This window comes from Microcebus murinus, chromosome 1, assembly GCF_040939455.1.
Source record: "Microcebus murinus isolate Inina chromosome 1, M.murinus_Inina_mat1.0, whole genome shotgun sequence".
NCBI lineage: Eukaryota > Metazoa > Chordata > Mammalia > Primates > Cheirogaleidae > Microcebus > Microcebus murinus.
Window position 1 is genome coordinate 148,398,675 of NC_134104.1, and position 13,043 is coordinate 148,411,717.

Sequence of the window (13,043 nt, forward strand, 5' to 3'; positions counted from 1 at the left end):
TTTTCTCACTTCATGGGGTGTTTACTGGGGGCAGGGTGTGTGTTGGTGCGTATGCTTCTGTCCTTAAGCAACGTTTAGAAAAGAGAGAGGGCTGGATTTTGGAACTAAATTGGGTCAGAGTCATTTTTCTCTAGTTGCTTTGAGTTTTGGAAATTTTCTTTGAGTGACTGTTGATTTCTTTCTAATTTGGGGAGATTAACTTTCTCCAGAGCCAGAGAACGGTTTAGCCTTAAAAGTGGCATTTATTTTATGTGTGTATGTGCATGTGTGTGTTTGCACATGTGTGAACTTGAGAATGGGAAAGGAAGAGCAAGAGAGGACAGGGACGTGTTATAGGTGCACGCAGGTAGCCCCCAGTCCTTATGCCAACCTGCCCTGAAGCCATTCTGGCAGATTCTGCAACAGGGTCTGCACATAGCCCTCATCTGTCCTGGCCTTTCCTTTTCAAGGGGCCCTCAGGGGCTCTCACGAAGTTTACAAGAGACCCTGGCAGTTGTCCTTGAGACCATTTGGCATCTCCTTTCCTGTGCCTTTGGTTACCCTGACACTACTCCGACTTTCTGACTGCAGTTGCTGGTATCGGCTCTTATAACCAAATCTTTCTTGTTCTGTGGGTGGTCAACATACCCTCCCCCAAGATGCTCCTTCCTTTTGCAGCATAGTATAGCAGTAGTTGAAATTTCCGAGTAATAAGGAATACTTCCCAGTGCTGCTGCTTCCATTATCTGAGATAAAACTCTGATCACGTCCCTTCACCTTTCCCTAAGCCTTTTCCCCACCCCTAACTCACAAAATGAGAATAGATCTCCCAAGCTCCGGCATTGGGTTGTTTTGCAGGCGGGACACATGGCGTAGTGCTCCTGAAAGCCCGTGATGAGCCGTGTAGTGAGTGTCCTGCCAGCCTCATGGAAGCTTCTTTTTTTTTTTTTTTTTTTTCTTTTTGCTGGTAAAACTCAGGTGAAAGGAAGCTTCTTGATGCCTTGCTCTTGCATCGACCTGGCATCGTTGCTGTAAACTTGCAACTTGTCTCCTCTTCATCTCCCAAATGTTCAGCTCTTACATGATATTTTCCACTACTCAGCCACTTGTCCAGTTATTTAAGGAGCTGGCCTGGACTGGTGGGAATGCCGGAAAGGTCAAATGAGGCAGGAGAATGGTGAGATGAAGTCTGGGAAGAGCAGGCTACTGCATGATTGCCCACCAGCTGCCTTCTACTCAGCATGGCCCCCCAGAGTCAGACCCCGTCTTTGGGCTGGCTGGGGCGTGCATGTTTCTTACATGGAGTTGAGCAGTCTCAGTGTGCCTTTGCTAGAGTTCCTTTGCTCTAGTTGTGGGAAGAGGGTTGTTTTAAGAGACAGTGGACAGATGTGGGAGAATGGTTAGTGGTCAAGGATCACACAGAATGTCTGAATCTCCACGGGACTCTGGGCTTCCCTAAGCACAGTGTATTACTCAAGCTGTAATAGAGTGAGCCATTCAAAGCTGGGCTCATATCCTCGGCAAGTTGTTTGGTCTCTCCGAGCCTGTTTCCTCTCCTGTAAAAAGTAGGTGCTGATATTACTTAATAGGTTGTAAGCCTTAAACAAGGTCACACGTGTAAATTACTAAGCATAGTGCCAGACCTGCGGCTCCTTTTATAATTACAGCAGTGCTGGAGCTGTCTGCACTTCAAAAGAGCATGCGTTGGTCTCCTCACCTTCGAAGCAGGCAGCAGTCTGCTCAGAGGAGTAGCTATAAGATGGCAAGGAAAAAGAATATTGCCCTGGTCAGAGAGTGGGGAGACTCCGGTGCTGGTTGCACCTTAGGGAGGGCCCTTCAGGCTGAGCTGGCCTCAGGTGAGAGCCAGGATCCTGGAGTGCCCACCCTGCTTCCGAATGACTGCTTTCCTTTGGGACCATGTACCGCCTGCAGGTTAGCTGGCCTTCCCATGTGATTGCTCCTCGGATAGGAACACAGCGTCTAAAACATGCCTCTGTTGCATGTTCATTGTTTAAATACTTAGGACCCCTGAGGCTAGTCTCAGGCCTCCCATCCTAGGCCGGACAGGCTACCTAGTTTCATTGTGTCTGCTGCTTTCAGCAACTTTACAAGGAAGCAATGGTACCCACCTCTTGTAGACGAGAGAAATCTCACAACCTGGCCAGAGGCTGCTGTCAGTTGGTGGTGGCTGAGCTGAGAGTAAAACCAGGTCTCTCTGGTCCCCAGTGTCAGGTCTAAATCATCATCTTCAGGGCCAGAAGGGTCTGGGTGGCTGTGGGGTGACTCTGGTTTGCCTTCTCACCAGGCCTGGGGCCACGGGGGCTCCTGAGGCAGACCGTGCCTTCAGAACCAAAGGTCCTCTCGGGAGACAAAATCCTAAACTCACCCCCTGAAGATTCCCACCCACCGGTTACGCAGTCAGGCACTCATCTAGGCACTGCCACAGGGGGACTTTGCGGGTGGAGTTAGGGCTGTGAACCCCGTGACCTTAGGGTAGGGAGATTACCCTGGATGATGTGAATGGGCTCGATGTGATTGCACGAGCCCTTAAAAACAGAAAAGGAAGGCAGAAGAGGAAGCTAGAAAGATGTGGCAGAAGGGGAAGTCGTGGAGATTCCAAACAAGAGAAGGAGTCCACATGCTGTTGCTGGCTCTGAGATGCGGGGGCCACATGCAGGGACTGGAGAGAGGCCTCCAAGAGCTCATGGAAAGCAGGAGAAGGAACACGAGCAGCCTCTAGGGACAAGGACCAGCCCCAGGTGACAGCCAGCAGGAAACGGGGACTTCAGGCCTATGACCACAAAGAACTGGATTGAGCCAGCGACTTGAATAACCTGAATCAGTGTAGATGCCAGTTCTTTTCCAAAGCCTCCAGCAGTGGACACACCCCTGCCAACACCTTGGTGGGAGCCTGGTGAGACCCATGTGGATTTCCAACCTATGGAAGTGGGATTTGGGAAGTAGGTGTTATCTCAAGCCATTAAGTTTGCAGTAGTTCCTTTCAACAGCAGTAGAAGACTGACATAACCCTGGTGAATACCTTGTCCCCTTTGGAAAACTTTTCTTTGCTGTACGAGGACCTGTTTGTACAGAATTGCTAAATGAAATCACAGTCCCTGGATATATCAGATGAATCTGCCCAGAAAGAGAAAACCCTGAGAGCTCAAGCACCTGGCTGGCCACAGAGAGGGTCACCCAGGACTGGCTTCTCCTTGTCACCGGTTGGGGCTTCAGTCTGCAGCTCTCATTCTGGTTTTCTCCTTACAACTTCTGAGTTCGTCCTGGAGGAAGGTCCCTTTTTACTCCTTGTGACATAGGTGATTTATTGGTCACAGAGGGCAGCTCTGTCTGCTGTGACTACTTGGATCTCCTACCAGGAGTCACGTAGGTGTGGGTGGGAGAGGTTTCGTGGTTGTAGCACGAGGGAGAGTGGAGAAGGGCTCAGAAGCCCTCCTGCAATTCTGCCTGCCCTTTTTTTTTTTTTCAGCTCCTGGAGGCAGGTGGCTAGAAGGCTTCTCTTTTTTTTGAGACAGAATCTCACTTTGTTGCCCAGGCTAGAGTGAGTGCCATGGCGTCAGCCTCGCTCACAGCAACCTCAAACTCCTGGGCTCAAGCAATCCTGCTGCCTCAGCCTCCCGAGTAGCTGGGACTACAGGCACGAGCCACCATGCCCGGCTAGTTTTTTCTATATATATTAGTTGGCCAATTAATTTCTTTCTATTTATAGTAGAGACGGGGTCTCACTCTTGCTCAGGCTGGTTTTGAACTCCTGACCTTGAGCAATCTGCCCGCCTCAGCCTTCCAGAGTGCTAGGTTTATAGGCGTGAGCCACCGGGCCCAGCCTAGAAGGCTTCTTGTTGATGCTTGTTCAGTTCTTTCCTTGTCCAGAAGAGAGGGGGCTGAGGCCCAGGGAGGTGACACCATCTCCTCAGTGTCACACAGCTCTTTGGGTTTTAGTTCAGGTTCTCAGCCACAAAAATCACGTGTTGGAGGGGGAGAAAAACCTTAGGAACTTGCACAGGTGCACTTTGTCAGCAAATTTGAGTCCAGCAACCAACTGGAATAAACTTGAGCAGCCCATCAAGTACTCTTTGACAACTCGGGGGCCGGAGTCCTTGACTACTGAGCCGAGAAGAGCGAGGCGGTGGACCTGGGCCAAGTGCCGCGAGCTCAGCTCAACTGCAAAGCCACCTCCGCCTATACTTTCTCCTACTTCTTCTCCTGGCACCTCTTTTGCTGAAAAACTGACCATGTTGCAGAATGTCTCACTCCTCTGCTAAGAAAAAAAATCCTGCCTTCCTGCAGGCCCCCGAGGCAGAATTTGATCAATTCAACAGAGGTGCTTTCATCTCGGGGCCATCTACCCTGGCTTTTCTTAAGCCCTGTTTGTTTCCTCTGCCTGAAAGAAGCCTTTTTGCGTGGTGTGCCAGGGTTTGCTGGAGCCAGAGAGCGTCCAGGCTGGCAGTTGCTTTGTTCCTGAGCCCCCTGTGAAGCCCCAGAAATTGCCCGCGTCCTGGGTGAAGTTAGGCATTGCGCCTTGAGGAAGCTTCGTCATGTCTTCTTCCACAATTCCCGAGTTTCCCAAGAGGGCACATGCTGACTCTTTCTTCAAGCTAGAAACTGGATTGGGGGGGGGTGTCTTGCAAAACCAGCTTTTGAGGGGTCTATAAATGAGGCTTCCTGGTCTGTGTATGTTTGGCCATTAATTCACATTTGATATGTATTGATTTGTATTGAGAAGGATGGCACGGGGTTAAATTGGAGCCATCCAGAGAGCCCATGGGGTGTGGTATGTACACCTGGAATACTTTAGGTGGTTTCCCATTGATTGCCGTTAGTCTTCAAGGTTAGCAGTGTGTAATTTGGTTCCTGCATGCATCATAGAACCACAGCTTTATAGTGTTGAGGGATCCTCAAAGTCATTTGAACCAAACCCCTTATTTAATTCATTATTTTTGATTCTGTAAACATTTACCGAGTACCTAATATGTGCCAGGACCAGCCGATGCTTTCAAGGAGCTCACAGTTTTGTGGGGGAGATGAGCCCTGGGTGAGTGGTGTTGGGTGGACGAGGCATGAAGGTTGTGTCCAGAATAGAGCATCCCCCAAAGTGTACTCCATGAAATCAATGCCGTGTGAATAGGTATGTGGAGAAAGGTTTCATGGTAAAATAGTTTTGGAAATGCTGACATATGAATATCGTGGTAGAATCGAAACAAGTGCCTGATTCTGAGACTCTGGAAATTATAATGTCAGTGATAACAATTATTTTGAGAACTTAATGTGTACCAGGAGTGGCGGTAGATGCCTTGTATGGATTATCTCATTTTACAGAATTCAGTAGTTTGGACGTGCAGTAGTTTATAACAGGTTTTCTAGTGATAGAACTGTAGGGCATTTCCCACTTGATTTTAATAAGTGCGAAAGATCAGTCTTTTCACTTCAAGAGAGACCTCTCGAGCTTTTGAATGGCTTTGCCAGTTGCTGCACAGATGAAATGTTCTTTGGACTTCAGAGCTGTTGCTTGTGTTCTCTTTTAAGGCTTGAGTGAACATTTGCTGATGTCTCCAAATTTTGTTTTTTTAGAAAGTGCTTATACTCGAAATATTTATTTTATAGCAATGTGTTTCTGGGCTAAGTGAAGGTTCAACTTGTTAATGCGTTTTGTAGAAACTTTTGAAGTCCACGTTCATTTTCTTTTTCTTTCTTTTTTTTGGAGACAAAGTCTCGCTTTGTTGCCCTGGCTTAGAGTGCCGTGGCGTTAGCCTAGCTCACAGCAACCTCCAAACTCCTGGGATTGTTCCTCCTGCCTCAGCCTCCCAAGTAGCTGGGACTACAGGTGTGTGCTGCCACACCCGGCTAATTTTTTCTGTTTTTAGTTGTCCAGCTAACTGTTTTCCTATTTTTTAGTAGAGACGGGGTCTCATTCTTGCTCAAGCTGGTCTCAGACTCCCAACCTCAAGCGATCCTTCTGCCTTAGCCTCCCAGAGTGCTAGGATTACAGGCATGAGCCACCACATCTGGCCTAAAAGAGCACAATTCTTATACACCTGGCCCACATTCATTTTCTTCTGTCTATCTATGGCATCTTTCCATGTTGACATATTCATACCTGCTCTGAACCTTCCTTTTCATGGCGGCATAGTTGACTTCTCGCTGGCTGCACTGTAATTAATGACTCAGTGCTCTGCTCTTGCGTGTTAGGTTGTTTGTAGCATTTCACTTTGATAACCATCTCTGACCGGTGCATACGGAGGCCAAAGAGCCACATATGTTTTGTCAGGCTTTCTTTCTGAATTTATACTCCTCACCCTACTCCAGTAATGCATAAGACTGTGAGTTTCTTAAAACAATGACCAAATTGAACACTATTGTAATTTTTAAATCTTTGTTGATCTGATAAGAGATTTTTTAAATCACCGTTTCCTTAAAATATTTGGGGGCTGTGTTTTGGCAGGGGGGAGGAATTTTTATGTACTTTGCCTGTTTTTTCCTTGGGCTGTTTGAATTAGGTTTGTGAATCATGTACATTATTTAGACATTGATTTTTAAATGTTCCTGGTTTAATTTCACTTCCTTTTTTTTTTTTTTTTTGAGACAGACTCTTACTCTGTTGCTCGGGCTAGAGTGCCATGGTGTCGGCCTAGCTCACAGCAATCTCAAACTCCTGGGCTCAGGCAATCCTCCTGCCTTAGCCTCCCAAGTAGCTGGGACTACAGGCATGTGCCACCATGCCCAGCTAATTTTTTCTATGTATTTTTAGTTGGCCAATTAATTTCTTTTCTATTTTTAGTAGAGGCGGGGTCTTGGTCTTGCTCAGGCTGGTTTCGAACTCCTGACCTTTAGCGATCCACCTTCCTTGGCCTCCCAGAGTGCTAGGAGTACAGGCGTAAGCCACTTCGCCCGGCCAGGCAACATTATTTTAGTCGTGGTCTAGTTAACTTTTTGCACAGAGCTGCTTCAAGGCCGGTTTCAGTAAGTAAATGAAGTCATGTGCTCCTTATCTTGGTCTGTATTGATGCCTGATTATTTGAATGAAACTTCGCTGCAATTCTTTCTTTGAAACTGATGAATGTGATTGCAGATGCCTTGACTTGAAGGAAACGCTTTTCAGAATTTGCAGTGTGAACCCACATCGTCTTGGGGCCCTTATTTTTTAACGATTTGTCCAGGTTTATTTATAAACTCTGAGTAACCGTGCCCCTCTCTCTGGATTGTCCCATAGATTCCCTGTGAAGAGCCCCTGCTGGTGCACCAGACCTACTGGGGGCCGACTGCCCGACTGCCCCAGACTCCGGCAGTGGGGCCCCCGATGGCAGTGGGCACCTCCCTGTGAAACCTGCCAAGCTGGACGCCACAGCTCTGCACGAAGACACTTTGGCCAGCTCCGTGCCCCCTTCGGAGGCGTGGAACCATGCAGTCCTAGCCTGCAGCCCGGGCATCCCTGAGGAGCACTATATAAGCGAGGCTGTGGAAGATGCTCCCAGCTGCAGAGGGTACCGGGATGCCTGCACCATTACCGGTATGGGGGCCCTGTCCCTGCTAGGGAGGAAGGGAGGGAGGCGGCCGTCAGTGAGGACTGGGGAAGGGATGCAGCTGTAGGAGCGAGTCTGGAGAGGGGGAGAGATTTGGCGTGGAACCACCAAGTGCAAAAGAGTCTGAGCTTTGGCATCTGAGACCTCCCATCCAGAACCTGCTTTGCTAGTGAATCATTCTGTGACCTGAAATATAGACAGCACCTCCCAGAATTGCCATGGAGGTTAAAGACGGTAACATTGAGCAGTGTGCAACATGCATGGCCCCCAGCAGGTGCCTAGTGTAGTTTAGCCCCTTCCTCCTCTCTCTGAGGCTCAGTTCTTCACAGATAAGTGCGATGGAAGTAGCACGTGCTGTCATCGTGGGATGCAGGAATGGAGCATTATATACTGTGCCCTTTGTACACCATTAGCATTTGCACTGACAGCGGTTCTCATAGATACCGGTGTCAGTCACAACTACCCAGTGTCTCAGGAGCAGGATAATCACCTCCCAGTTCACTGGCAGCATCTGCTATGCAAGCATTTTGTACTAGGGCTCTTGCTTGTTTCTTTTCCCCTGGGAAACACTGAGACAAGTGCTTGGAGCTGGCATAGAAAGAGAGGACTTTCTATGGAGATGGTGTAGAATGGTGTGCCTACCGTGTTTCCCGGAAAATAAGACCTACCCATAAAATAAGCCCTAACTTCCTATCTAGCTGTAATTTTGTATGCTTGAACAAATCTTTTCCTATTTCCCATTTTTTGCCTGCAGTTTTTGCTTTTGTCCTGCTGTTTAAAGTATTGCCTGATGACAGTTAAACACATGCAGGTTTGCTTCCAGTAGCTTCTCGTTGTTCTGTGTTACCAGTTAATCCTTAGGACCTCCCGTATGTCTGGAGTTTCCTGGCTACAGAGGGGCACAGAGACGGTCCCGGGCCAGGCCCCTGCACACCTCCTCCTCTCCCATCCCCTTGAGTGGCCCACACACGTCGCCCTCCACCTGTGCGCTGAGTCCCGCCCCTGCTCACCTGCCACCTGAAGGACATGGTTCCAACTTCTCCCGTTTCTCTACTGCATCATCCTTCACCCCCTCAACATGCATCTTTCCTGTCAGCGCAGGAACGTGCCATGATCTCTCCCCTCTTGAGTAGAATCCTTCTCAGCCCCAGGTTCCCCGCAGGCCAGTACCCCGTGTCTCTGCTCCTCTGTGTTCTCCGGTTCTCTTCTGTTCTCTGCTGAGCCACTGTGGGCAGGCCCGTGCCCCGCCACCCCCCAGCACCGACGGCCTTGTCTTTCTAGGGGTACATCCTCAGTTTTCGCCTTACTTCAAGGTTCAGCTGTAGTCGACACTATCAACCCTTCTCCCGAAAACATCCTCACTTGGGTTCTGGGCCTCCACCCACTCCTCCTCCTCCTGCCTTGGTGGCTGCAGCTCCTCTTCTCCCAAGTCTGGGGACATGGTGGGTCCAGGGCTCAGCCCTTCCGCCCCTTTGCTCTCCTGTGCACGTCCACACACCAAGTGATCTCGCCAGAATCTAGGTTTTAAAAGCAACCTCTGTTCTGTCCTCAACCCGGACCTATCTCCTGCAGGCCAGACGTCTCCGTCTAATTCCACGTAGGTTTCTACTTAGACGCCTACATGCACCTCTAGCTCGCGCAGCCCAACTGAGATCCTGATTTCCACCCCTACCCCTGCTCTGGGGGCTCTCCTGTCCTTGTAAATGGTCCTTGCATCACTCTGGTGGCTCAAGCCAAAAACCCTGGAGGCCTTTATGACTTCTGTTTTTCTTTGGCACCCGTTTGCCAGGATTTCTGTTGGCTCTATCTTCAGAGTGTGCCCAGAATTTGGCCATTTCTTACCGCTCTCCAGCAGCCACCTGGTCCCAGCCGCCTTCGTTGCACGCCTGGGTGGTTGCACTGGCCTCCCAGCTGGGCCTCCTCCTGCCACCCTTGCCCTTCTGCAGTCTGTGCTCCACCAGCTGCGACAGTTGGCTTTTAATACAGAGTCAGATGGTTGAACTCTCCTCCAAACCCACAGTGAGCTCCATCTTGCAGTGGCCTCTGAGGGTCTGAGCGATGGGCTGCCCCTTCGCCCCGCTCCGCTCCAGGCATGCTGGCCTACTCGCTGATCCTTCAACACTCCAGGTGTGCCAGCCTCAGGGCCTTTGTTCTTGCTGCTGCCTCACACCTGGATTGCCTTAGCCCCAGATGTCCTCATGACCCCTCTTCCTTCTCCAAGTGGTATTTCATGGGATGCCTTTTGTGACCACCCTAAATAAAGAAATGATCCACCTCTCCTTTCCCTGTCTCCCTTTCCTGCTTTATTTTTCTCCCCAGACTTAACCATCCTCTGGGTTGCTGCGTGTTTGCATTTTGTCTTCCCAACTTGCAATAGACTGTGAACTCCTCAAGGGCAAGGACTGTGTCTGCTTCGTGTGCCCCTGAATCCCAGTGACTAAAATAGTGCCTTACATGTGGGTGGTGCTCAGCGAATGTTTGCTGGGTGAATAAATTGTGTTGTTTAATTATTACTGCAACCCCATGAAGTGGGTACGGTTACCCTCTTTTTGCAGGAGAAGGAACTGACCCTCAAAAGGTTCAGCATCTTGCCTGGAATCACTGAGCTCCGAGGGGCAGGAGTTGCATCCGGGTCTTGGGTCTCCAGGGCTCGTGTTCTCTGATGCCCAGGAATGCAGTCTGGTTGGGGAGATGGGTGAGCGAGTGGGAACTGCCTGTACCCGAGGTTAGTGCAGCAAAAAGTGCGGCACGCAGGAGGGTGCCTAGCCAAACCTTAGAGGGGAAAGGACAGAGGAGAGGACCAGGAGGGCTTCGTGGAGGAGGCGACCTCCCAAATACATCTACATTTGTCCAAACGTGTGAACTTTGTTCACAAAGGGCAGAAGTTAAAAGAAAAAAAAAAAAAGCCCATGTGAACGGACCCCTGGGATCCTAGTGGTGTCTATACCGGTGAAATCCAGGAAACATCCAGCCTGTTAAAGCAGTTTCACTTTCTCTGGACTTGACCACTGAGAGCAACTGAACAGCAGAGAATGCAATGCTGAAACTTCAAACCCTGTGGGACGCGGTAATTAATGCGAGGTTCTCTGTTGGGACGGGGGAGCTGAGAGACAGCTCCGTGCTGTCATGCTGAGCAGGGGCTCGCAGCGCAGCAGTGCAGACACAGGTGCGTTTAAGGTGCTGGGCGGCCAGAGGATGCAGAACGTGCTCAGATTAAAGTCTCATGAGATGGTCATGGAAAGGAGACGTAAAACGGAGAAGGTTTTCCGAGAGACCCAGCGTGTCCCCAGGAATGCCTGTGTGGCCTCCCAGCGCCCTGCCAAGTGCTGTCCCAGGGCGCTGCTTGGCACGCAGCCTCTGATAAATACCCTCCTCCCCCGGCTCCCGGCGTGCCCGGAGATGAACAGCAGACTTTTTGTTCCACTCTAATTTTGAGGCAAAACCCAAATGCCCGTCACAAAGCCCCGTTTTCCCTGCGGCTCCCCTGCCTCCAAGCTAGAGGTATCACATTTTTGGGTGCGTCATTTTGGGGTGGTTTCACAAGATGAGCCGATAGGGCTCCCAGGCCGCCGGAGTTACGTAACCCGTTGGGCTTCCAGGGCAGCTCACAGTCTCAGGATTTGCCCTAACAGGCACTCTCAGAGAACCGCTGAGGAAGGCAGGCCAGGGTGGCTGTGCCCAGGCGGGGTTCCCATGGAGGGCCTCTTCTTTCCCTGAGTTGCGTTTGGAGTGTACGTCTGCACATGGCATTGGTTTTTCAATCCGGGCAGCCCGCGAGGGCCCAGGCTCTGCCAGGACTCGGCCGAGGCAAGCTCACTGGGACAAACTCGTGCGGTAAGTGTGTTTGCCGGGTGTGTCTGCTGTTTGTTTTGTTTGTGGTGTGGCTGGAAAGGAGAAAAGACCACAGGAGAAGTTGTTTCTGTCTTGCTCTCTGCTGTTTGGCAGCTTGTCCAGGGCCATGTGGTAGGGAAATGGTGACACTGAATGATTGGCAGGCAGAGTGGAGGGACTTTAGAGGCTGCCCCTCTTCCATCCCCTTGTCCCTTCATCCCCTTTTCCCCTCATCCCCTTGTCCAGGCTCAGAGGAGGCAAGTGAGCCCTGTGGGGTGCGAGCAGTAGGACTGAGTTGGGAGCAGGTGCCTGGGACTCCCACCACTTTCCCCTTCATAGTTCTCTGCGGCAGCAAGCAGGGTCTTTGGGGTCCCCTGTGGCCTCTCTAGCTCCCTGATTTCTCCAATCCTGTGTCTTTATCGCTGTTTCTTAAAGCCTAGCCTGGTGTCTTGGGTCAGCAAGGACCTTTTCAAAAGGTGAAAAACAGAATGAGACCAGCCTTTCTCTCTCTCTCCCTTCTTCCCTCTCCCTCCGCCCTTACTTTCTTTTTGTCTTTTACTAGGTGCTTGGCCCTGTGACTCCAGTCCACACCCGGTGATGGAGAGCTTGCTAATCCTCTGCTCTGGCGTGTCTCTCTTGCTGGGGCCTGTGTTTCTCCTCGCTTCCTCTAAGCTGGTCAGAGTCTGATGGTTGATGGCCTGTCTGGTTTCTGTCCTGTCTACACGCTGCTTCCTGAAAGCTCTTGGGCCTAAAAACAGTAAATCCCTGGGAGGATTGAGCTGCTCTTGTCCTCCTCCAGTTAGTTTTAGGTGTTTTTTTTTTTTTTTGAGACAGAGTCTCGCTTTGTTGCCCAGGCTAGAATGAGTGCCATGGCGTCAGCCTAGCTCACAGCAACCTCAAACTCCTGGGCTCAAGCGATCCTGCTGCCTCAGCCTCCCTCGTAGCTGGGACTACAGGCATGCGCCACCATGCCCGGCTAATTTTTTCTATAGATATTAGTTGGCCAGTTAATTTCTTTCTACTTATAGTAGAGATGGGGTCTTGTTCTTGCTCAGGCTGGTTTTGAACTCCTGACCTCAAGCAGTCTGCCCACCTTGGACTCCCAGAGTGCTAGGATTACAGGCGTGAGCCACCACGCCCAGCCTAGTTTTAGGTCTTAAGACACGTAAATCTTACTGAATAAGCTTGAAGACACTTTAAACATGCATGAATCCATAAGATTACATTCAGGGCCAGCTCCTGGCTGGGGCTTGTTAGTTGCTGGGGTCCCTCCCTGAGGACTGGTCCTGCCCTCAGAGCACAGGGGGGGCAGAGGTGTGAATGGGGAGGACTGCTCAGGAAGAGTATGCTCCTAGGAGCAGTCCTGCCTCCAGTTCTCCCCATTAAAGGGCCATGGTTTAGGTCGTGTTCCTTTTCTATCACCCATTAAAGCATTCAGACTTGATGTTGTATCTTCTGAAAACATGCTCAAATAAAACATTATGGGCTTCGGGCTCTTTGTATTAATTAAGATCTTAATTTCTGTCCAGTGTAATGTGTTTTCCTTTGAACATTTATAGGTACCTTAATGGTACTTATTTGGCTGTATTAATGAATGAAACAGGAAAGAATGGACATCGAAATATCCCTTCTTTGACAGTGAGAAGATATGAATTAGAATTAGACTCTAGTTCTAAGTCTGCAATTTGGTAGTGGTTT

At 50.0% G+C, this 13,043-nt stretch overlaps 1 protein-coding gene across 11 annotated transcripts in view; it reads left to right on the forward strand.

Moving 5' to 3' along the window:
- TRAK1 (trafficking kinesin protein 1) overlaps positions 1-13,043 on the forward strand; it is a 181,724-nt gene that overhangs the window by 51,936 nt on the left and 116,745 nt on the right. For 3 of the 11 annotated variants that reach the window (XM_076006663.1, XM_076006667.1, XM_076006668.1), the window contains exon 2: positions 7,205-7,501. Coding sequence is in view for 7 of the 11 variants with exons in the window: in XM_012770237.3 (XP_012625691.1) it covers positions 11,258-11,348 (91 nt within the window). In the remaining 4 variants the exon portion in view is untranslated. Of the gene's footprint in view, positions 1-7,204; positions 7,502-10,768; positions 11,349-13,043 lie in introns of those variants that run through there. The other 8 variants (XM_076006673.1, XM_076006672.1, XM_076006655.1 and 5 more) reach the window with 7 other exon arrangements.